We start from the raw sequence: 25,677 nt of genomic DNA, 5'->3' as shown, positions 1-25,677 counted from the left end.
GAACATTAATGACACCTCTTAATTAAAATACATATTTAACATCAAGTAACCATACCATGGTTCTTAGTAGTGTAGCCTATACTGTAGCATACACCATGCCAGCAAGGAACTTACCCTGATATACATTTTGTAAGTTCATGTGGGACTTTTTTTATGGTAAAAATAAATATGCAGGATATTCAGGAGCCTTTTTATTGAACAATAATACTGACATTTGATTGAGTGGAAAATTAGTTGTTCGACAAAAACACACAAAAAGTGTGCAAATATCACTTAAAAATGTCATGTTGTTATGGCCAACTGAACATGTAGATTCTTCAATTCAATCAGAGATGATAAAACACTGTACTAGTTTTTTAGATTATGGATTTTTAATTACATGAAGTTTGTTCATTTAAACCATGCCCTGTCAACATTACCAGAAATCTAAACATACCAGCACTGTATGAAACATTGACGAGTGTGCACACGAACAGTGCTGGTGAATGGTGCATACTGTGTTACTGATATAAAGTAAATCTCATTCATTCAAACAAGCCAAATACAATACCTGTCTAAGAAGAGCACAGGTTTACCAGTATTGAATGCATTACACACAGGCCCACACCATAAAAACAGCATGGTTATATGCAATACTGTAGAAAAGTTGAATTCTACATCACTACATGTTGTGCAGTAACACTTCTGCTAGAAAGGATCAAGTAAACAAGGGCATGTCAATGGATACAATCTCAATATAATACAGCTTCATCTGCTCATCTGAAGGACATGGCTGTAAGCCTTTAACTATCCATTCTCAAGTATAACCATAAGTGTTATAGTCGTTGATGATCTTGTTTTTTTTTTTTTTTTTTTTTTTTCTGTTGAAGTTTGTTGATTTACATAGAATGGTATTATAAATATGCAACCAGATATAGTATCAAGTTATTCAATGCCTGTGCTTGCTGAAGCTCCATGGTACAGCACTTCCTCTTTGTTCACCTTGTAGTGAAAGCTAGACCACAATCCAGCTTGGTCAATCCTGTCACTTCTGACAAAGACCACAGCATTATAACAAATTTAAGTTCACTGATGTTTAGAATATTTAATTTCTACATTGAATAACACTGTTTTTATGCCGTCAACAATTTTTTAGTCACTGTCTTTATGAGTGTCTCTTTTCCTTTTCCAAAAAGAGCACTGAACACATCAGACATTATTAGGGTCTTTACATAACTTATTTCAGATGAGTTTCACAAGAGTTTACATTGTCTTGATCTGATTTTTGTTTTCCAGTGACAGTGGAGATGAGTGATTGACAGCTGACTCCCTTCTCAGAATAGCACCCACAATGCACCTCTGTGGTGGTAGGTCCACAAGATTGCAGGATTCTTCGTGACAGGTCAGCTTTCCTCTCACGGTGCCGGCAGAATGACATAAATGGGTTGTAGTGATTATCTAGATAAAGATAGGATTGAAAGACAAATACTCTTAATGTACATGGAGTAGGTAATTGAATAATCAATTACATGATATAATTATAATGATTTATATTGATGATTATCTTCCCAGTCCTCAAATCTGATTGAACAGATGTAGTTCCGAGAGTGCTGGTATTTAGCATAACAGCACTGGGACACTTAACTATTTGTATCACTCCACTTGTCCATTCTGTTCCAGACAGGCTGTCAGTTGATCCTGTTGATACTGCTTTGGGTGCATTATGAACTATTTTTATTCGCAGAGCACAAATTGGACAAAACAACTAGCCATATTGTGTCTAAAATGGAAGTTACTTGATATCAACTTTTTGTGTATAGAACTGTGAACATGTCAGAATTGCAGTTGTTGAAAAAAAAAATCTTGGTTATGTTGGCATTAGTTAATGCATTTTGAACTAACAAGAACTAAAAATGAACAATTGCATTTTTTAAATTAACATTAACAAAGATTAATAAAAGCTTTAAAAAATGGTTTATTGTTAGTTCATTATACTTAATGCATTTGCTAATGTTAACAAACAGAACCTTATTGTAAAGTCTTACCTCTTACTGCATCGTCGTTGTTCAATTTACACTGAAGATTAAGAACTGTATAGGTGTGCATATTTAGAAACTTCATTGTTGTCAGCTGTAACGAAGTTCAATGGAAAGGAGGAGGCGAGAACCGGCTTAACAATATAAATAATAGTTTAATAATAAACTTAAAAACACACAAACATAAACACATACAGGGCAGCTGCCCATAGTTCACTCTCTCTCCCGAACTGCCGTCTCCGGTCACCTTTATACCTCGCTTGCCTCATCAGGCTGATTGGGGTCCGGGCATGTGTCATTCCGGCCCGGTCCCGCCCTCCTCTGAGCTACAGCAGCATACTGTCACATTGCTGTTATTAGCATTTGAGTAAGAGGGAAACTGGACTCACTGAATGCCACTTTGAGATGGGCCTACACCAGGCCATCATATAGGGAGAGCGCCTGTACAATAGATGGGTCTGCCTTGGAGCCCTCCTGAAACTCCTGCAGGGTCAACATCCCATCAGCATTCTGGTGACAACAAAGGAAAATGGTAAGTCATGTCACTGTTTTCAACCACACACTCAGAATTGATGCTGTGGGATATGCAGGGAATGAGGTAGAGAGTCAATGCAGTTTTAGTGGTGAATTAAAATCTGTCCTTTCACTCTAAAGCTCTCTATCATTTCAAAGGTTCTTTTTATCAAAGCCTTCCGAAGGACACTAGACAGAGCAATAGAGCTTCAATATTAAGTCTTTGATCTGGCATGCCTTCTGTGTTTCTAGTACCTTACAAATAACAGCCTTCCTGAAAAATCTCGGTAGAAGTAAGTCAGTGTATTCAACCCACAGCTAGGAATATTCAATCGTACTAATAGCCAGTCATGGGAGAGGCTTGTTGTAAAACCACTACTATAAAGTGAGCTATTACGGTGAGTGGGTGTATGAAGGTATGAAGGTCAGCAAGGCGTTTAATAAAAAGGACCTTATCCCTTGCCCCATATAAATGCAGTCAATTTTGCTTTAATGGGATAATACTAATTTCCATATTCATTTTTAAGTAGGTACCAAAACTACACCCTTGTGTAAATAATTGGTTGATGGTAAAACACACACACACACACACACACACACACACACACACACACAAAATCACTGCCATTCCAGTTGAGCATGTGTCAAATCACATGCTCAACTGGGATGGGAGTGAAATTCTCCCCCAAGCCCCCCTCCCCTAATTTACTATGATGTGTGTAAGAACACAAAACAAATGCCAGTAGAAGACAATAAATACACAGTAACAGAAACTTCACCTTATCCATCATAGCAAAGATGCGGTCAACTCTTTTCTCTGGTGTGTTTTCCTCCTCAGGTAACTCTACTGTGTTCCCCTGCAAAGTATAAACAAGACATAAATCCCAGAGGCGTAGATATACACCTGGCATATGATCAAAACAGCATGAAAACATCCAGCGTATTCACAAAGGTACAAACACACTGCTCTCCATAGACAATAATACTCAATCCTTAAAAGGGATAATTCACCCCATTATGAAAATTCTTTCATGATATAATCCAAATTCATATGACTTGATTTCTTCCATAGAACAAAAAAAAGTAGATGTTAGACAGAATGTTCAGCCAGCCTCAGCCATCATTCACTTCCATTGCATCTATTTTTCCCATACTCTACAATGAAAGCAAACGGTAATCTAACCTAACCTAACCTAACCTAACCTAACCATTTTTGTGTTCCACAGAAGAAATCCATATGGGTTTGGAACAACATCCCTTTAACAATTACAAATAACAATTCTCAAAGCTTTTCACCATCCTGGAAGGTGTGGTTTGCAAAGATAGTCACTGCGATCTCTTTATTAATCTGACAGCCCTCATAATACATTTTTTAGGTTTAGACTTGCAATGAAATCCAACCACACAAAAGCACTTTCATTAACTCTAAGAAAGTTACGGTGCAGTGAGAAGCAAATGACTCACCACCATCTGGTAGATGGCATCCACAATGTTCAGCATCTCATCTCGGGTTATGTAGCCATCATTATCAAGATCGTAAAGTTTAAAGGCCCCTGCAACAGCAACAACAAGCAAGCACATTAAGAAAACTCCATCTAGCATCCTCAAAAGAGCATAGAGTAACAATGTAGCTTGTTATCAGACAAGCATAATGTTAGATTTTTACTGTTTATTATGATATGCCCATCTTTTCATTAGACACAATGATAAATTAAAATTAAGTTGCAGACATATTCAGTTCTAGTGCATTAAGTGTGGGTCTTGTCGTATTTGTCTTTTGATAATACTTAAATGTCATTTCCTTACACAATCTCCCAGAGATAAATGAACACATCTCTGGTTTTGATACCACAAAGGCTTTGAAGGACTATTGACAAAAGGATTCAGGCCTTACATCTGAGTTTCTCATCCAGTGTTCCTCTGGATGTGACAGACAGTGCTTGAATGAACTCTGAGAACTCGATGCGTCCATCCTGCAGATACAGGACAGAAAGAGAGCATGAGAAACAGATGGCAAAGGAAAAAAGGCTAGTTTGATTTTATCCCCCCTCACTAACAGCAAAACCTGATTTCACAGGCTGCTCTGAGACACCCAAGATAGCAAAGAATTGCAGAGTGACACAGCAAAATAACTGCAATTAAATATGGTAGCAGCAGGGAAGGCAATGCTGTTACCTCATCTGTGGTTGACACTTACGGCATCTTTTACATATTGGAGAATGTCATTTTGACATTGGGATTCTGAAGTGTGTGTAAAGATGTGATTGTCCCAGACAGTCCCACTGAGAAACTAGAAATTACTGATAATTTAGACTACTGGAGCATCACAGTTGTGCTGGCTCTCACACACATACATTCACACAAATGCTTGTTTTCCAGTCATGGAAGGGATTTTCTGTTGACTTCTATTGTTTTTATACTGAGCTAATGATATTTTCTATATCACAAACCTACCCCTAAACCTATAACCACTACAGCATTATTAGGTTTTCATTAGGACATCATTTGATATGTTTACTAAGCAGTTTTGCTTGTGGGGACTGTTGGCTAGCACCCACAATGTAAGTGATTTCAGGTTTTAATATCCTTGTGGGGACACTTGGTCAATATATTCTATATAATGCTTCTAAATGCAGCATCATTTTGCAACGTGTATAGCAAACTGTATTACCACAGAATTTCAAACAAGCTTTTCTAAAAATCTGTAGAGGCTGCACTTTTAGTCAGACAACTAAAATAGAAACATAATGCCCTTGTCACTGAGTTACTGGAACTGAATGGAGTGTTTACACGTGGTATTATTTGATATTCAGCCAAACAGCTCTTCTGGGAGAGATTCTGGTGGCATGGCCATTTACCAACTCAGAAAAGAAGATAACAAACCAAAACATGAAATTTCATGATAAACTGCAACTTTAAAAAGCTGCCCAGTAGGCTAATAACAAACGCTATTTTTAATTGACACCCTCATTTCTGACTTGTCAACCTTTTCCACTCTTGACCTCTTGTTACCTTGTTCTCGTCAAAGACATTGAAGACAAAGGTGGCAAACTTGGTGGGATCACCAAAGGGGAAGAATTGCTTGTAGATCTTCTGAAAACCAGCTGCGTCCAACTGACCACTGGGGCAGTCTTTAATAAAACCCTTATACCTGCCACACAGACAGGAAACATGAAATGAGACAGCAGTTGGGAAAAAGTGCACGAGTATGGGAGATGGGAGAAAAGAATGCAAGAAATTGTTTGAATTGAATACTACAATTAAAAAAAATTACATTATTTATTTACTAGAATTTAGAATGTAAATATACAAAATTTAAAATTATGCTTAAAATCTTCATTACACAATTAAAAAAAGGTTTTATTAACATTTAAGGATATATATAGTCATAAAATGTCATATGGAGAGAGGGAGAGAAGAAAAGGCACTTATAGTTCTATTATAGAAGAACTGACCAGATGATATATCTATTCTACTTATTCCCCACCACAAAGCCAAAACATGAGATTTTCCCCTCTAGATATACCCCCCATGAAAATAAAGAGTCTGGCGCATGCCGTTAGCACCCAAATGCATTGCTAGCAGCATAACAGAGCATGTGGTTAGAGTATTTAAAGATAAATTGAAGCTCTGTCACTTTATCCAGCAATTTGTAGACACAACACTTCAGTGCTTTTTTCTTCTGTATGCTAATTGATCCCTGACAAATCTGAGGACTATCATTGTGGAGCGTTTCCGAGAAATTTGGGGCAAAGGCTAAAATGGTTGCACAGGATATTATAGGGCAAGTCTCCCTTCAATTGCAAATTAATTTATCGGCCTGTCAGTTAAAATTTATATTTATTTTAGACCTCATTCTTTGAAAAAAAAGAAAGAAAGAAAAAAAGAATCTTGCAGTATTTGTAGCCCAAACATGCTAGTTGCTAGATCTGTGTGCTCAGGTATGGATTATCGACTGGGCCAATGGGGCCAGTGCCCAGGGGCCCTTGACTACCAGGGGCCCTTTTTTGTCCGGGCTTTAAGGTTGCACGATCCAGTTTGGCGATCCCCCCGCTCAACAACTTTTGGGCATGAAAACAAATACCACCCCCAACAACTTTTGGGCCAGTTGCATAAAAAATGGTGGGAGGGGAGGGGGGCCCTTGGAGATAATTGGCCCCGGGGCCTTTGCAAGTCATAATCCGTCCCTGTGTGTGCTGAACTATCTTAAATATTGTATACAGATAACGATGACTGACACTGACAAAACATTTAAACTTATTAAAAACACTGACATGTAATAGTACATTTTCTGTTTGTGTATCTGCAAACTCACTTAACAAATACAGTTTAACTTTAGCCACTGTAAAAAAAAAAAAAAAAAAAAAAAAATAAAAAAAATGCCCTCACTATCATTACAAAAATCTCCAGCATATGTTGCTGTTAAAAACACTCCATTAGCTAATTGTTCATTACCTCCTCAGAGGGGCTTGCTGCACAAATGAAAGATTGTTCACAATATGCTAATTTATGGCTTGATGGCAGAATGCTGTCACAGCCATATGTGCAGCAGAATTTAATAAACAACTTGAGTGCTTTAAATGATAAAAAAATAATTAGCTGTTATAAGTAAAACATATTTTTACTTGTGTTGCAAATTAGCTTTTTGGGGAGCATATCACATACTATTGCAACACACTATTGTCACATAAAATCTTAGACATAAATGTGTTTCCTATGTCCTAGAAAGGATTGACAGCGAGTTAATTCTGCGACAGTAGGTTGAAAGTTTTCAGAGACAGTTTAGCAGAGACAGACCACTGGTATTAAAATAAACGGGAGAAATTTGGATGCCCGATGGATGTAGAAAATGAAGTCCTGCCTTACGGGTAAAAGAGGCAATCACCTTTTAGATACAGACAGTGCCTGTCAGTCAACTCGAGAACGATCATTAGCAATTTAGATGTAAGTGTGCGAATCAGATAAGCAAAGTAACTAGGGTCTCTATTGGCTTGCTCTCTCTCTCTCTCTCTCTCTCTCTCTCTCTCTCTCCCACACTTTCTCCAAGTTTCCCTGTATTTGACTTGAATTGTATTTCCCCTTACACTTTTTGTTCATTTTCAAACTTTACTCTGCTGCCATTTTCTCTTTTTCTTTGTGGCTCACTCTTGTCCTCTCCTTTTCTTGCTTTATCATAATCTCTCTCTCTATCTCTCGCTTTATTCTTCTCTCTTCCTACTGGGCACCCTGCCTAGAGTCAACCATTCCCCATCTGTCATGGGAGGCAGAGAGCAGCCAGGAGGAGTATAGCTGTTGGCATGTAAAGTTAAGAATTTATGGAGAACATGGGGTGGAGGGAGAGAGACAAAGAGAGGGGGCGATGACTCAACATAGCCAAAATTTGTGCTCTACAGAAGCAATGAAGATCAACAGTGATGTGGTACTTTAATAGAACAATGTCCCTTCACTTGGTGGCACACATTCCCAAGATGATTCAGTCAGTGTGGTAAAGAAGAGTGGTACTGCCACTGTTTGTTGTCAACAAGTGACCAATCAAGCAAAATTAAAGAGCAAATGCCAAAGTACCACTCACTCCGCAACCTCATGAATTTGCATTTATATACTAAAACAGATACTCTCTGCAGCTTTTTTTGCTTATGTCACAGTCATGCACTTGTATGACTTAAAATACAATACGAGGCACACTGTGTCCATAGTAATGGAGATGGAAATGGAAAGTTCCATGCAGAGAAATGTCCAATTCTGCTTAAGTTTTTTCTTTTAAACATTTTGGTAAGAAGATCATTGTTGGGACTTGAAATGATTGATTGATTTCCTGATTATTTCTCAGTTTCACTCAAGATGAGGAATAGTGAGAGAGAGAGATAATGAGATAGATGGTTACAGGTAGAGAGAGTACCTGTATATATATACTTACCACTGCTGAACTTCCTTCTCTGTAACTGCAAAAGAAGACAGAAGACAGAAGAGTTAGACTTTGGACAAATTAGATTAGATAAAAACGTCTCAGATACCTGCTGAAAAAGTATTTACATGCTAGTCTAGCTGGTGGTCATCACAGCTGATGGAGGTAGTCAACCAGCATGAAAGTTTTCATGAAGCTGGTTGACCAAGTCAAAGACTAAATTCTTGAAGGTTAAGCTATTTAAATAAATATGTTTATATTATTTTTTAAGTTTATATTTAAAGATGTTCGGCAGGATGTTAGCATCAGTTACCATTCACTTTCATTTTAGGGAAAAAAAGATACAATGAAAGTGAATGATGATTGAGGCCAACATGCTGTCCCATAAAACATCTCTCTTTTGTGTTTCAAGTAAGAAAAGAGTCATACAGGTTTGGAAAAACCTGAGGGAGAGTAAATGATGGGAGAATCTTCATTGTTGTGTGAACTATCCATTTAAGAATTCTGGTGGGGACACCAGCACACCATCATCCCATGCTAGGGATCAGCGTACAAAACGCAACATTTGCTGATGACCATCAGTGCTGTTTTTAAGCAGGGAATGAGGAGAAATAGGGACCATAAGGACTGAACTCTCATCAGAATTGTTTATTGGCATTCTAGTTCCACTCTTCGGTAACCAACCTCATGTTGCTGCTGAGTGGAGACAGAAAAATCATGGAAGCCTGACAGAAAAACTGCTGGAGCTGTCTCTCGCAGCTTAGAGGCAGCCATGTCACCACAGCTAACATCAGGCCTGTAACTACACTGTCACTACATTTGACAGTCCCTGAATCATCATAGGTACAGCTTATTTCTAATACATACACATGTCAACAATTTCAGATCCACTATTGCAGTATGAATATACTGATATCAGAGTCTTCCTTGGAGCATGTAAGCAAATCTTATTGATTTGCTAATAATAAGAACTAGCAATGTTTTTCCTAGCTTGCATCTTCAAGTGAAACCACATACTGTATTTCAAAACAAAATAATATAATACAATATGACTTTATTATCTATCTATCTATCTATCTATCTATCTATCTATCTATCTATATCTATATATATATATATATATATATATATATATATATATATATATATATATATGTAGTTTAGACTTTTTTCAGACATTTTTCATTTTATAAAAAATAAATACCTAATGAAAAAAAAATACTTGGGTATCACCCTGTCTCTCTCACACACAAACACACAGAAAGCCTTTTGTTTCAGGCAGGGGTGTAGTCATTACCAGGGTCAGCGCGTGCATCCATGTAGAGTGAAAGGTAGAGCAGAAAAAAAGAAACTGCCGAGATGGATACGAAAAGATAGAGATAAGTAAAATGAGGTGATAAATGATAAATGCATTTGATTATGGATGAGTAGTAAGAAAATTTTAAAAACGGTCTGTCTACAGGTTTGGTTAAACTTGTACTTAGCCAATATCATCACCTCTGTATAAAAATCATTGTGTCTATGAGATGTCCTCACTAATATAATAAACAAACACGTGTGTCTATGACAGCCAGCTCTTAGGCCATGACAAGGAGCTGAGTAAGTAGCCAAAAATGTAGGAAGGAAAGAATATTTCTATACACAACACAACTAAAAGTAAGAGCAACCAATAAATATAAAGTCTGCATAGGGAAAGGAGAGAGTGAAAACTGTAGCACAGGTGTGTCCCATCCGTGCAGATGACCCAATATGACTCCATCCACTCTATTCATCTCCATCTGCTACAACAAAGAACAGAAGCGAAAAATAAAAACACAGAAAGAAAAACACCTTCCTCCACAAAAAAGGGAATCATTGAGATACTCAACCCTTCCTCCAACCTCACAAACCATAGCAACTCAACCCATAACAAACCCCAAAACATCTAATCTAACAGTCACCCAGTTGAACACTCTCCATTCATTCTGCAATGTCACTCCCCCTCACTTTCAGCTGGAGTGCTGCTGACACAAAATTAAGACAGCAAAATAACAAAGCAAGAGAAAAAGAGTTAGCCAATGCATTACCCAGAAAATGCATTTTAGACAATGCATCAGACAACAAATTGTAAGAGCCTTTTATATATTTGATTTATAGTATGAATGACTGAAGCAAGACCCACCACAGTATAGGTGCTGATTCAAAGCCCAACACAAATTAATTCTGAGTGTTGATTCTAAGGTTATTTTACATGAACACCATAAACGAACCCACTCGCATGTCAAAATATTGCAAAAGCCCAATCTGAGCCAAGGCCTTTTTCTATAACACAGACAGAGTGGAAAGTAACGAATTACAACTACTCTCATTACAGTACTTGAGTAAATTTTTCAACTTTTTTTAAGTATAAATAAATAATAGTACTTTTACTTGAGTTGATTAAAAATGAAGTATTCAACTTCGCTACAGTTAGTTTTCACCACAATTACAAAATACAAAAAAATACATATTATTTCTCAATTTTTGGGAAGAAGAAAGTTATAAGCACTAAATCAGTTTATAAACTAAAATGCACTGTGAGCAGCACGACAGAAGCCCGCAGGGCACAGCATTATGAGCACAGCAGCTTTCATAAACTGCCGCTGGTGTCCTCTCTTCTCTAGCTTCTTCATGACTTTCTGCCCTGTCACTATACAAGAACTGCAATACTGTGATTTTCTGCATATTTAATTTTATTCTGGAAAGGAGCCGTTCATTCAGGTACGAGGGAACCGTCGGAACACGTTTAACCACTGATCAAACTTCACTTGTTTTTAACAGTGTTAAACTTTAACACAATAAAGTTTAACATATGTGTGGAGATATCTTGTTTACTTGCTACTTTATGTCTAAAATAAACTTTTAAATACCTTAGAAAGATACAATGCCAATAGTGTCGGAAACGGGGGCTTGGGGAAAAAATGCCACTGAAATTAACAAAAACATCCCAGAAATTCAAAATGTGGAGGCAAAAAATGCCCACTGTACTTCCCTGCCCTGTGCTGCTTTTATCTGTCTAAAAAACCCTCACCCACTAGAAGCCAAAAGTGCGCAAGGGATGGATGTTATATAAAGAAGGTATGAGAAATCACAAAACATAATGTAACCAAATGCTACAATTTATTTAATAATAATATCCTTAATATGTTAAATAACCATAATGTTAATTAAGACTTTATTATTAGAACTGTAATAAAATAATACATACTGTATACAGAACAACCAATTTTAGTGTTTGAATCAATCATATCTCTCACTCAACACTGTGTGAAATGTTTATTTTTGCCTTATTTTATTCAGTTAGTATGTAGGAGTTGATAACACTTTGCTTAATAATCTCATTCCACATCTGGATAATTGCTGCAATATCATAGAGGATAAATTCCCTTCTCTATGATATTGCATTATATTAGTTTTGTACAGTATGCTAACTTAATAGCCAAAATCCTTGGACAGACGTGAATGAGAATAAACCTGAAATAGGAATGTGTTTCAGTCACAATGCACATTATGTAGTTTAGAGCCGATTTAGAGACATTTAGAATGTTACAAATGGCTATTTATATTTAAATAAATGTTATATTCATAAAATGTTCTGTTTGTCCAAGAATCCTCTTGCAGCAATGCAGGTCTTTGGCATTTAGAAACTGCTAGTTTAGGACCTGTGAGGAGTCTGTTTCTCAAACTAGAGACTGTGATTTACTTGTCTTTTTGTTGTGCATCTGGCCATCCACTTCCCTCTCTGTCCTGGTTAGAGATGGGTTTTTTTTCTTCAAAACAGTAATGCATTGAATAACCTTTATCTATCTAAAATAATATACTTTAGGAGAAAATAGAATCAGCAAATGTGGGAAAAACACCAATGTATTGTGATTTTTGCATGATACGCAACCACTTTCAATTGTTCTAATAATAAGGAAATGTTCTTGAGTACCAAAATAGCACTTTAGAATGCTTTTGTAAGGAATAGGTGACACAGTATATGTTTGCCATCATGGGCAAAGAAAAAATGGAATAAATACCACTTAAAAAATATTTCAAACTGTAATAATAATTTGCAATTAATGATTTTGGCCGTATTTTTGATCAGTTTAATGCATCCTTGGTGAAAGGAAGCATCAATTTCTTTCAAAAACAAAAAAGTCTTTGTGTTCTAAAAATGTCTCATGACTGTGTTTGTTTTAGTACAAAACAGTACAATTTGAAGCTCACCATCTTAAAATCTCACGTTCAAAACACAGATGTTTCTCTTTCTTCCATGCTACAAAACAGGGCTTTTTGGATGTTTAGGCTGTGGGTAATATTTTACAGTTACAGTTTATTCTTACATTTGGGTTTGTCTCAAAATACATTTTCTGTAACACAGAACAAAGGAAATATCTGTGTTTACAAAGACGCAAAGGAAGCACTTTGGTGGGTCTAAAAGTCAGATGCTTTTGTACAACAGGGTCATGCTAATTTGTATGATTCCGTCAATTCTTCAACAAGAATAACTAAGACTTTTCATGAGATTTACAAATTGTTATTGGGCCTACATGCTGTTTGTGAACATAAACGCTGCATTCAAAACCAAAGGTAGCTGTCTTGTTACCTCGCAGTCAGTGACTCAACAGACAGCATTTGCATACGAAGGTACCTCCAGAAACTGGTTTTGGACAGGCTACTGAGGCAGCATAACGTCACATTGTTGCTAGGATACCAGCAACTGATTATTGCAATCTGGTGTCTACTAAAGGTAATGCGTCTGATTCGTTGTGGTTTGGTTGGATTGAATGGTCTAATAATCTAAACAAAATCAAGAGAGTTTTGTCAATAACCAAGTGTACATTTAAAAACTACAATACTTTCTCACTAGAAATGGAATAAAAAGTTGGAAAAAGTGAATAAAAACGTACATTTTTCACACAAATTGGCTATCAACTGCCTCTTCGGCCACCATTTTTTTCTTCAGCTCAACCGTTGTGGAATGGCATGCACAGAATTGTGTGATTTCAAAGACAGCGAAGGATACATATATGCTGCCTTCAAAAATCTATCAGAAGAAGGTATCTCAGTAGAACATTAGATTTGAACGTGTCTTCATCCCTTCCTACCTCCGTATACAGCCTCCAGAGGACACATTTTCCTGGTTTCAGATGCAGCCATAGAGTAACATGCACAAAGATAACTAAAAAGTATTCCTGTGGCCACTCTGAAGCCCATCTTATTGAATGCTTACAAAAAAAAAAAAAAAATCAAATTCAGTACTCAGACAATCCATCAATAGAAACACCTCATCAAACTGCAGCTAAGCTACTCTTTGATTCTTTGTACACGCTCACACACATGCAGTGCATTGCTGATTGCCTGAATACATGGACATCCCCTGCCAGGCTGCCTGAGTGAGCCACATTCTGTGAAGCAGACTCTTGCTCAATATACCTCAACAGCCTACCTGTTGTATTGCCCCACACTCATGGATGCATGCTGGCCAATTTGATTAAGCAAATTTGTGGACATAAAGTCAATATGAATGTAGGGGAGGAGAAGGTATTGCCACAGGTGGGTGGAAACAGGTCTATACAAGAAAATACAGAATTACCTGCTGGCCATGACCAACAGTGGGGTGACCCTCTCTATTTCTTTCCATTTTTAAGCACTTGACAGACACTTTTATTCAAAGAAACTTACAGTCCATGGTCTGTATACATTTTTATCAGTGTGTGTGTTCCATGGGAATTGAACCCAAAACCATGGCATTGCTTCTGCCATGTTCTACCAGTTAAGCAACAGGAACTTTGCTAGTCTACAGACACTTTCTCTTGATTAACAAAGATACACACACCTATGTAGTACAGAAAGAGTGCACAGGAGGGGCAATGAAGGGATCATATATGTTTTCAACCGATAGATGATGCTTTCCAGATTTGTAAAGAAAAACATGATGAGTTTTCCTTTGTTAGTAATTTGTCTTCAAGGAAGGGTGCACAGCACTACTAAAGAGTGTTTCTACAAAATAACATGTTAAAATGTCCACAGGCAAAAGCACTGGCCTCCAAAGCCTGAATCAGTTCCTCACATAGATGTTAATGATTGGAGTCCAAAGACTAGAAATGCATTGTTTGGTCCTTTGCATAGTAGGTGGACATTATTCCCATCAATCTGCAGTCTAGACAATGAGGGAAAATGTAACATCCTATTTCTACTTATCTGAGCAGAGGAAGATGCACTAGGACTGATTATATGGAACAATGGATACAGCTCATCGCCATGGTGACTGAAGAATATAAAATAGAAAGGAAGGAATAAACGTGAGGGTGTGTGTGGGTCTGGTTTGCCTATATTGTGGGAACAAAAATAAAATAAAATAAAACCTGAAATAACCACTAAATTATGTCTTAATAAAAATGTAAAAATGCAGAAAGGTTTATATGGCAGTTTAGTTTAGGGGATAGAAGATATCATTAGCTCAATATAACAAACGTGATTGTGTGAATACATGAAAAATGTATACTACAGGGAGCTTGTGTGCCACGTTATAGGTCAAACTGTAAAAATTAAAAATGGATGTCCACATACAACAGACATGTCTCCAAGGTGAAGACATCTGTCAGTCCACCAGATATGTGAATCGGTTGTGAGAAGTCCAAATTTAATTTCAGGAGGATAGAAGGGGAGAGAGGATGATTATAACTGATGTGGATGGAACCAGTGGTAGTGACACAATGATGGAACAGACTGTGTACCTAGGCAAAGAGAACAAGAAGAGACAAGCTGCACCCAGGCTGAAAGTGAAAAAGAGGAGAGAGAGCGAGAGAGAGAGAGAGAGAGAGAGAGAGAGAGAGAGAGAGAGAGACTAAAAAAGGATGAGAGAACAGGAGGAGAGAGAAGAGATGACACAAGGGCTGTTACTAAAGGGTCGATAACAGCTTAGTTGCTTGTGTATGTGTGTGTGTTTAAAGCTATTACTGCAATGCAAATTGTTAATAAAAGCATGTGTATGTGTTTGTAAATGTATGTTTATCAAAATGTGTAATATGCATTCCCTTTTTAATTAAAGACTTGCTTTATGTGTATTTCTACATTTATGTGTGTACACTGTTTATTGTAATGACTGAAGGTACTTTTTCTTTGCCTTAAATTAACTATAGGTCATCCTGTGGATGACTATGAATTGGCCATTAACAGTGGAAAACATTGGAATCTCTAGACCAGCTGTTCTGGTTTTGCTTCAGCTTTTACTGTGAACACCAAGTTGTGACCTAACCTAGTGCAAAAATTGTTTATCATATAAAATCTCCTTATTGTCCTTAAAACAAACATTGTATCAACATTTCTTTTACTTGCATAGTTTTGTTTGTTTTTAAGGGAGTCACCACCCATCATACACTAAGGGATTTTCTCTGACTTTAAAAACTGCAGACTGAAACTGATTAGCCCTAACTAGCACCAAAATCATCCAGACTGTAAACCAAGGCTAAAATCTGCGTTAAAGTTGTGTGGTGTAATCCAGCATTAAGCAATAGTTTAGGAAATAAATCTATTTATTTTGCTATCCTAACTACCCTATCAGAACATACTTGCAACACCTTTTTGGGTCACAATCCACCAGCTGAGAATCACTGCTCAAGAACTCAAAAGAGATACACCACTCAGACCCAATTCTTCAATGGCAGACATTAAATTGCATGATGTGATATTAGGATGACATCCATACCATAAAAGTATTTAGTGTAAAAGATTTATGCAGAATTTTCTATAAACATTTCGCTATCAGGTAAGAAACAGAAATCTGCATGATCACATAAATCAATAAAAACAAGATTTGAATGGACCTCAGTTACACCAGAGTGCTTTCAATCAAAACCTCTAAGTATAAAAAACATAATAAAATAGCCCTCAACATGAAAAACATACAGTTGTTCATGTCACTCAGGTTACTGTAGTGCATTAAAAGACTTGTTGTGCGTGGTGACTGACACAAGCCTTTGATGTTTGCTTTCTATTGAGAGCATCGTCTCAGTGAAAGCCTGTTACATTTGTGCACTACTCATGTGCTGAGCAAACCCTGGAGTGGGGGAGCAGGAAATTATTTCCTCACAGCCCAGCTTTACCCCCTGCTGTGCACAAAACATGACCTCTGAAGATGCTCATTAAACATGAATGGTTGACTACCACCGGGAGTGTGTTTAAATTCCATTTAAGTTTAATGGAGAACTTGGTGGAATGATAACCAAGGATCCCACTTGTAGCAGGTGCATAGGGATCATTGACAGTATTCTTGGTATTTGAAAATGTTCAAAGTTAGTCATGTCTTTATCAGTTCTCTCTGTCCACAGACTAATACAAACTGTTGAATAATGGCACAACTATGGAGATAGAAGTGTTTCTAATTCAGAGACAAATGGGAAGAGATTCACAAATTGAAAGTTGGTGCACAAATAAATTGAATGAGATCCAAAAATGAAATTAATTCACAAATAAAAAGAAAGAGATTTACAAATATATGTTAGGAGTTTCACAAAAATAAAGTGAATTCACAAATAAATAAAATGAGATTTGCAAATAAAAAAATTATTTACAAATATATTTTTTAACTCACAAACACAACTCTGTCCAGCATTCATTTGTGAATTGTGCACATTTATTTGTGGATCTCTTGCTGTGCATTTGTGGATGGCAGAATTCTAAAACATTTCTTGCGTGGGAGCTGCGGGTAATCCACAAATAGGTGGACTCCACCCAACGTAACTCAAGCCAGTCAGATAATGGCCACATTACTCTGACCAATCGTAGCACGTTCTATCTTCAACCAATCACGCTTCATTTTACTATCAGGGCGGGGCCAGAGTCACAGCGCTCTCATGAGCATGGAATCAAGCACATACAGATATGCTCCAAGGCTGTAAACTCTAAGAAACGGGCGCCATCAGAGGAATACTGTGACTTAGGGTTCGTATCGTTTTCTCTCAGTTATAAGCATGTGTAGTGTCTTGTTAAATGTCAACAGCTGAAAATTGCCCATTTGTAGATTGTCCTGATCATTAGCTTTATACCTAATCTGGCTGACTGTATGAGTCTGCTATTTTAATTTTAACCAAGTTTCTTGATTCAAGTTCCTAGCTACATAAACGAAATGTATGTACTGTATGTGTCATCAAAACCTTTACTCTTAATATTACATGGCAGATCCAAACAGACACACTACTAGACATTACAAAAGATCAGTAGTACAGATAGTGTCTTTATAAAACATGAATCATATTAGATGATCTTAGGAGCACAAACCATAAATGAATACCCTATATTACACAGTGTACAAAATCTGCTATGCCAATAATTTGGTTTCACATTATGTAAAAAAAAATAAAAAATAAAAAAAAATAAATAAAAAAAAAAATATATATATATATATATATATATATATATATATATATATATATATATATATATATATATATATATATTATTATTATTATTATATATATATATATATATATATATATATATATATATATATATCTCACTACTACCGGTCAAAAGTTTTGAAACACTTGACCGAAATGTTTCTCATGATCACACACACACAACCGGTCAAAAGTTTTGAAACACTTACTCATTCTTTATTATAATTGTTTTTCACATTTTAGAATAATAGTAAAGTCATTAAAACTATGGAATAACATAAATGGAACTATGGGAATTATGTTGTGAGTAAACAAAATCCAAAATAAATCAAAACTATGTTATATTTTAGCATCTTCAAAGTACTCATCCTTTGCCTAGAATTTTCAGAAATGTACTCTTGACATTTTCTCAACCAACTTTTTGAGGTATCACCCTGGGATGCTTTTTAAACAGTATTGAAGGAGCTCCCATCTATATGCTGGGCACTTATTGGCTGCTTTTCTTTATTATTTGGTCCAAGTCATCAATTTCAAAAACTGTTTTTTTTTTATTACATTTTAGGTTTATAATGAAATACATTAATATGGTGGCACAATTATATGTTTGTCTACAAAACTAATTTCAAACATTTAAGCATACGCCTTCAGATCAAAAGATTTTTAAGATCATGAGAAACATTTCGGTCAAGTGTTTCAAAACTTTTGACCGGTAGTAGTGAGATATATATATATATATATATATATATATATATATATATATATATATATATACATACACACACACACACATTGGCAGACAAAAGTTTGGAATCATGTACAGATTTTACTGTTTCGGAAGGAAATTGGTACTTTCATTAACCAAAGTGGTATTCAGCTGATCACAAAGTATAGTCAGTACATTACTGATGTAAAAAACAGCACCATCACTAAAAAAAAAAGTCATGTTTGATTAAATCTAAACAGGCCCCATTTCCAGCAGCCAACCCCTTATCCTTGAGTAATCATGCTAAATTGCTAATTTTACTAGAAAATCACTTGCCTTTATATCAAACACTGCTAAAAGCTATTTGGTTCATTAAATGAAGCTTAACATTGTCTTTGTGTTTGTTTTTGAGTTGCCACAGTATGCAATAGACTAGCATGTCTTAAGGTCAATATTAGGTCAAAAATGGCAAAAAAGAAACTGCTTTCTCTGGAAACTCGTCAATCAATCATTGTTTTGAGGATAGAAGGCTATACAATGCTTGAAATTGCCAAAAAAACTGAATATTTCATACAAAGGTGTACACTACAGTCTTCAAAGACAAAGGACAACTGGCTCTAACAAGGACAGAGAGAGATGTGGAAGGCCAGATGTACAACTAAAGAAGAGGATAAGTACATCAGAGTCTCTAGTTTGAGAAATAGACGACTCGCATGTCCTCAGCTGACAGCTTCATTGAATTCTACCCACTCAACACCAGTTTAATGTACAAACGTAAAGAGTAGATTCAGGGTTGCAGGCCATATGGGAAGAATTGCAAAGAAAAAGCCACTTTTGAAACAGAAAAACAAAAAGAAAATGTTAGAGTGGGCAAAGAAACAGACATTGTACAACAGATCATTGGAAAAGAGTGTTATGGATCTTAACCCCATTGAGCTTTTGTGGGATCAGCTAGACTGAAAGGTGTGTGAGAAGTGCTTGACAAGACAGCCACATCTATGGCAAGTGCTACAGGAAGTGTGGGGTGAAATGTCACCCGAGTATATGGACAAACTGACAGCTAGAATGCCATGGATCTGCAAAGCTGTCCTTGCTGCACATGGAAGATTTTTTGATGAGAACGCTTTGAAGTAGTTTAAGAAGTTCTGAACATTTTTTTTTTTCCTCACGTTATTAATGTCCTGACTAAACATTGTGATCAGTTGAATGCCACTTTGGTGAATAAAAGTACCAATTTCTTTCCATAATAGCAAAATCTGTACATTATTCCAAACTTTTGGCCACCAGTGTGTATATATATAACAAATATACAGTTGAAGTCAGAGGTTTACATACACCTTAGCCAAATACATTTAAACTCAATTTTCCACAAGTCCTGACATTTAATCGTAGAAAACATTGCCTGTCTTAGGTCAGTTAGGATCACTACTTTATTTTAAGAATGTGAAATGTCAGGATAATAGAAGAGAGAATGATTTATTTCAGCTTTAATTTCTTTCATCACATTCCCAGTGGGTCAGAAGTTACATACACTTTGCTAGTATTTGGTAGAATTACCTTTAAATTGTTTAACTTGGGTCAAATGTTTTGGGTAGCTTTCCACAAGCTTTTCACAATAAGTTGCTGGAATTGTGGCTCATTCCTCCAGAAAGAAGTGGTGTAACTGAGTCAGGTTTGTAGGCCTCCCACGTGCTCACACATGCTTTTTCAGTTCTACCCACAAATTTTCTATTAGATTGAGGTCTGGGCTTTGTAATGGCCACTCCAATACCATGACTTTGTTGTCCTTAAGCTATTTTGCCACAACTTTGGAGGTATGCTTGGGGTCATTGTCCATTTGGAAGACCCATTTGCGACCTAGCTTTAAATTCCTGGCTGATGTCTTGAGATTTTGCTTCAATATATCCACATAATTTTCCTTCCTCATGACACCATCTATTTGTGAAGTGCACCAGTCCCTCCTGCAGCAAAGCACCCCCACAACATGATGCTGCCACCCCCATGCTTCACGGTTGGGATGGTATACTTCGGATTGCAAGCCTCACCCATTTTGCTCCAAACATAACAATGGTCATTATGGCCAAACAGTTCAATTTTTGTTTCATTTTTATGACCAGAGAACATTTCTCCAAAAAGTAAGCTTTGTCCTAATATGCACTTGCAAAATGTAGTCTGGCTTTTTTATGGCGGTTTTGGAGCAGTGGCTTCTTCCTTGTTAAGCAGCCTTTCAGGTTATGTCGATATAGGACTTGTTTTACTGTGGATATAGATACTTGTCTACTTGTTTCCTTCAACATCTTCACAAGGTCCTTTGCTGTTGTTCTGGGATTGATTTGCACCAAACTACATTCATCTCTAAGAGACAGAATGCATCTCCTTCCTGAGCGGTAAGATGGCTGTGTGGTTCCATGGTGTTTATACTTGCATACTATTGTTTATACAAATGAACATGGTACCTTCAGTCATTTGGAAATTGCACCCAAGGATGAACCAAACTGGTGGTGGTCCACAGTTATTTTTCTGAGATCTTGGCTGATATCTTTTGATTTCCCCATGATGTCAAGCAAAGAGGCATTGAGTCTGAAGGTAGACCTTAAAATACATCCACAGGTACACCCCCAATTGACTCCAGTGAGCCAATTAGCCTATCAGATGCTAATTTGCTAATTGCCTAAAGGCTTGACATCATTTTCTGGAATTTTCCAAGCTGCTTAAAAACACAGTTAACTTTGTGTATGTAAAGTTCTGAACCACTAGAATTGTGATATAGTCAATTAAAAATGAAACAATCTGTCTGTAAACAATTGTTGGAAAAATTACTCAAGTCATGCACAAAGTAGATTTGCCAAAACTATAGTTTTCTAATATGAAATCTGTGGAGTGGTACCGGAGGACAATAATAATGATAATAATAATAATAATAATATAATTGTTGCGAGGATACTGGAGAACAGGTGCTCTCTGCTCCACATCACAAAAAGATGGAAACAGTTGTGGGACTTTTGTGCTTCTGGTGGTAAGACATCACAAAGCTCCATGGCCCAATCTTGTTTGTGCAACATGTTCTTTTCTATACAGTAATGGACTTGTTTTTAACGTGTAACTGTTGTTTTTTCCAATCATTTGTGCAGAATGCTCTTACCCTGACTTGGAGTTTCCGTCACAGACAACTGATACAACACCACGATGTGGCAATAAGAATGTTCATGTACAACAAACTCGAGCAAAATGTCAATTCCAGTGTTTGTGTGTGTAAATTCATGTACTCAAATTTATTGTCTTTTGTAGTTACATGCATGACAACCTGTAATTTGTAACCAAGAAATCATACCTTTTAGCCAACAGACTTGTCTTAAAGTGTTAAAAAATAAAACACACTTTAAAACCTATTTACCTCAAAATGCCTTGACAGAACTCAATAAAAGATTTTTCAACTAAATTACAAAAAATATTTTGTCAAATGAGATGAGTCATCATTTATACTCATATTCATGTTGTTCCCAAACGACTGACTTCTGTGGGAGGATCTCAAAAGGATGTCAGGAATTATGATAGGTACTGACAGCCTCGTTTTCATTTCAGCCTCATTAGCAGCATCTACATTTTACAATGTATTCTCATATTCCAAAGAAGAGACTAAATAGTACAGGTTTAAAAAACAACAACAACGACAACAAAAAAATTTAATTTCAAGACATGACATTGTAACTTCAAAGAAATCTGACATAACAGAAAAATAAAGAATCTCATATTACACATTTTAAAAAGTGTCCTGTATTCGAGCTGGAACCACGAGTTTTGGAGCAGGTGAGTCAAGTGCTCAAAGTTGATGGGTAGTACACAGGGGAAACATCTGAAAAAGATTCAATTAGTCAATTAACACTGTCAGAACATGATGCTGTATTTTATGAAGGGACCCTGTAATAGAAACTCCTAAAACATGCACACAAAAGTGCTAAAATGCAAAATTCTAATAAATATTACCTCACAACTGCTTTTATTAAATACATTAACATAATGTGAAACCAAATTATTGCCATAGCAGATCTTGTACACTGTCTAATATAGGGTATTAATATATGGTTTGTGCTCCTAAGATCATCTAATATAATTCATGTTTTATAAAGGCACTATCTGTACTACTTATCTTTTGTAGTGTCTAGTAGTGTGTCAGTTTGGATCTGCCATGTAATATTAAGAGTAAAGGTTTTGATGACACATACAGTACTTACATTTCGTTTATGTAGCTAGGAGTTTCAGTCAAGAAACTTGGTTAAAATTAAAATAGCAGACTCATACAGTCAGCCAGGTTAGCTATAAAGCTAATGATCAGGACAATCTACAAATGGGCAATTTTCAGCTGTTGACATTTAACAAGACACTACACGTTTATAAATGAGAAAAAATGATACAAACCTTAAGTCACAGTATTCCTCTGATGGCGCCCGTTTCTTAGAGTTTACAGCCTTGGAGCATATCTGTATGTGCTTGATTCCATGCTCATGAGAGCGCTGTGACTCTGGTCCCGCCCTGATAGTAAAACGAAGCGTGATTGGTTGAAGATAGAACGTTCTACGATTGGTCAGAGTAATGTGGCCATTATCTGACTGGCTTGAGTTGACGATAGGTGGAGTCCACCTATTTGTGGATTGCCCGCAGCTCCCACGCAAGAAATGTTTTAGAATTCTGCCATCCACAAATGCACAGCAAGCAATCCACAAATAAATGCACGCTGTTAACAAATGAATGCTGGACAGAGTTGTGTTTGTGAGTTAAAAAATGTATTTGTTAATAATTTTTTTATTTGCAAATCTAATTTTATTTATTTGTGAATTCACTTTATTTTTGTGAAACTCCTAACATGTATTTGTAAATCTCGTTCTTTTTATTTGTGAATTTATTTCATTTTTGTGAAACTCCTTACATTTATTTTTGGATCTCATTTAATTTATTTGTGAACCAACTTTCCATTTGTCTCTGAATTAGAAACAATTATATCTCCATACAAAATGATGGTACAAATGAAGCAATTATTCACATCCCAAAATTAACTTCTAATTAACATTTAAAGCTGTGTGTAATTTTGTCAATGATTAAGACAAAAGGCCAGAGTATACTTTGTTTTTCTGCATTCAAGATCAGACCATGCCTTGTCGACCACGTTGCCTTTAAAAAGTATACTCTTCTGACTGCGAGAGAATATGAGCACGTTTGATGCATGCCCAATACAACTGCTTTATGATACTCTTTTAGTATGGTCAATGGCAGGTGCATGCACCGATGATGCGCACAGACATAGACTGTGTTCGGCTATTGAGAAACGTGGACAACCGAAGTATATTTTGGCCTTTAGTCCTATCCCAGCTTAATATGCAGAGAGAACTATAAGTTAGCCATTGGAAAGCTGATTTCCCTGAAAAGTGAAAAGTGTAAACACTGTGGCACTTTCGAAACATTGCACTGTTTGTTTGAGCATCCAGACCAGCATGACACAGCAACATCGGCTCAACCAGTGGCATGAGTTTGAGATGGTACCATCTGTTTGTGAACCAATAGCAGACAAGGGGAGTGTCTGAGAAATTTATTTGGCAACAATCATTATTTTTGCTTTTCCTTTTGGTGACACTAGTGGCGCAAAAATTACTCGCTCTACAGACATGAATGATCTATCAACTTCGATCCAAGTTAACTTGCTTCTTTTATTTCTATTCCCAGTATTTCTATTAAAAGGAAAATTTATCAAAAAGCTTATACTTATGTAGACTTAATTGTGTAATTGCCTGTGCACATGCATGTTCTACCTTTGTTTTCTTCACCTATATTACACTGTGATCAATATGCAGCATTAGCAAGGTCTCCAAACCTCATCTTATTTCAGTAATCTAATTTAGTCAAAGCCAGCTGATGTGATAATACTAATATGTTTTCTCCACCTCAGGGAAGGATTGTTGCAACACAGTTAGCAGTTAGCCCCACACCTTATTTACTCAATGTGAGACTTGCTGGCAGCTGTTCAAGTAGGCACCTTATCCTCTAACAACAGAGATGCAAGCCAGTAAAAACAAGCTTAATGATTATCTGATTGAGAATGCAGGCAAATCGGTAAAACCAGAAGTGAAATGATACTTAGTCGATTTAAAGGGATGTGAACCAGGAGTTCATGTAGCATGTTTAGAATCAAACAAATCTCACATGAACATAATCACACTTTATCAGGCATGAAAGATATTGCTTTTGATACCTACACACACATACTGTATAAACACATACACAATCAAAAGTAGAGTATCACAATACAATAATAGTAACACTGAGCTGGTACTAGCTGGTATAAGTCCAATGACACTTTTGAATACTGACTATAAAATTTCTGAATATATATATTTCAGAAACAGTACAGTAAATCGAATACATACATTAAAATATTTGTTTCCAATTAAATTTAGAGAATAAAAAGATAAACTAATAATTCGAAATTTATAACATCCAATAAACCAGCACAAAAGGAGACTTGAACTGAAAGAAAGAGATGACTAGATAGCAGTACTCACAGTAGGTCTTTCTGCATAGCTCTTCCACAACCTCAGGCTTTAGTTTGCTGTTGGATTTGCCCATCTCTCCAGCTGCCCACAGCGTTTATCCCTGCTCCCTAAATCACTCCCCCCTAATCTCACCTTTCACTTTACATTTAAAGAAAGAGGGGCTGACAGAGAGAGAAAGAAAGAAAGAAAGAGAGAGAAGCACGAAAGAGATGCACAAGTCCTCCTGTATCCTGCTTGGTTTTTTCCTCCAGAGCAGCAGTGTAGAAAAGGGGAGGAAGAAAAAGTAATTGAGAGGAGCAAATTACACAGAAACAATGATATTACTGCATGCAGTGCCTAGAGTTGTCTCTCCTCAGTTGGAAGAGAGACAGAGAGGGTTTTAATCTGTTAACTGGTGTTCCTCCTCCCCTTTCCTCCACCTCCTTTAGTCCTCAGTTGCTGCGGCTTCCTCAGGGAATCAGGGACTCTGATCAGTGCTCCAGCCCTGGAGAGGCACTCTTGATTGGGGTGCTCGCTGCTGTAAAGCCCGATCTGCTGGAAGAGAATTCGATTCACTGAATGAGTGAGACATGTGGACGCATTCATTGGCTCATTC

General features: G+C 36.6%; 1 protein-coding gene across 2 annotated transcripts; it reads right to left on the bottom strand.

Annotated features, from left to right (window-relative positions):
* Window positions 1-833: 833 nt before the first annotated feature.
* On the bottom strand, window positions 834-25,677 carry LOC127440179 (neuronal calcium sensor 1). 2 transcript variants are annotated; one of them, XR_007897083.1, is made up of 8 exons: window positions 25,092-25,677; window positions 8,446-8,470; window positions 5,541-5,679; window positions 4,423-4,501; window positions 3,993-4,081; window positions 3,308-3,385; window positions 1,625-2,525; window positions 834-1,437 (listed from the first exon to the last, which is right to left on the bottom strand). XR_007897083.1 is itself a non-coding variant. In XM_051696635.1 (8 exons), exons 1-7 carry the CDS (start codon window positions 25,153-25,155, stop codon window positions 2,427-2,429), a joined length of 573 nt encoding a protein of 190 aa, XP_051552595.1. In that variant the 5' UTR covers window positions 25,156-25,676; the 3' UTR covers window positions 834-1,437; window positions 2,405-2,426. The 2 variants fall into 2 exon arrangements, 1 of the variants encoding a protein (XP_051552595.1); XM_051696635.1 differs by having other exon boundaries at window positions 2,405-2,525; window positions 25,092-25,676.

Source organism: Myxocyprinus asiaticus, chromosome 4 (assembly GCF_019703515.2).
Source record: "Myxocyprinus asiaticus isolate MX2 ecotype Aquarium Trade chromosome 4, UBuf_Myxa_2, whole genome shotgun sequence".
Classification (NCBI taxonomy): domain Eukaryota; kingdom Metazoa; phylum Chordata; class Actinopteri; order Cypriniformes; family Catostomidae; genus Myxocyprinus; species Myxocyprinus asiaticus.
This window is presented reverse-complemented; position numbering and strand designations above follow the sequence as displayed.

Bases quoted from the DNA above. Each gene is read 5' to 3' on its own strand.
- LOC127440179 (XM_051696635.1), bottom strand. From the start codon at position 25,155: ATGGGCAAATCCAACAGCAAACTAAAGCCTGAGGTTGTGGAAGAGCTA. The intron at 4,502-5,540 runs GTAACAAGAGGT...CTGTATCTGCAG, and splicing joins ATGTCTTTGACGAGAACAAG to GATGGACGCATCGAGTTCTC. The intron at 2,526-3,307 runs GTGAAGTTTCTG...TGTTGTCACCAG, and splicing joins TCTTTGCTATGATGGATAAG to AATGCTGATGGGATGTTGAC.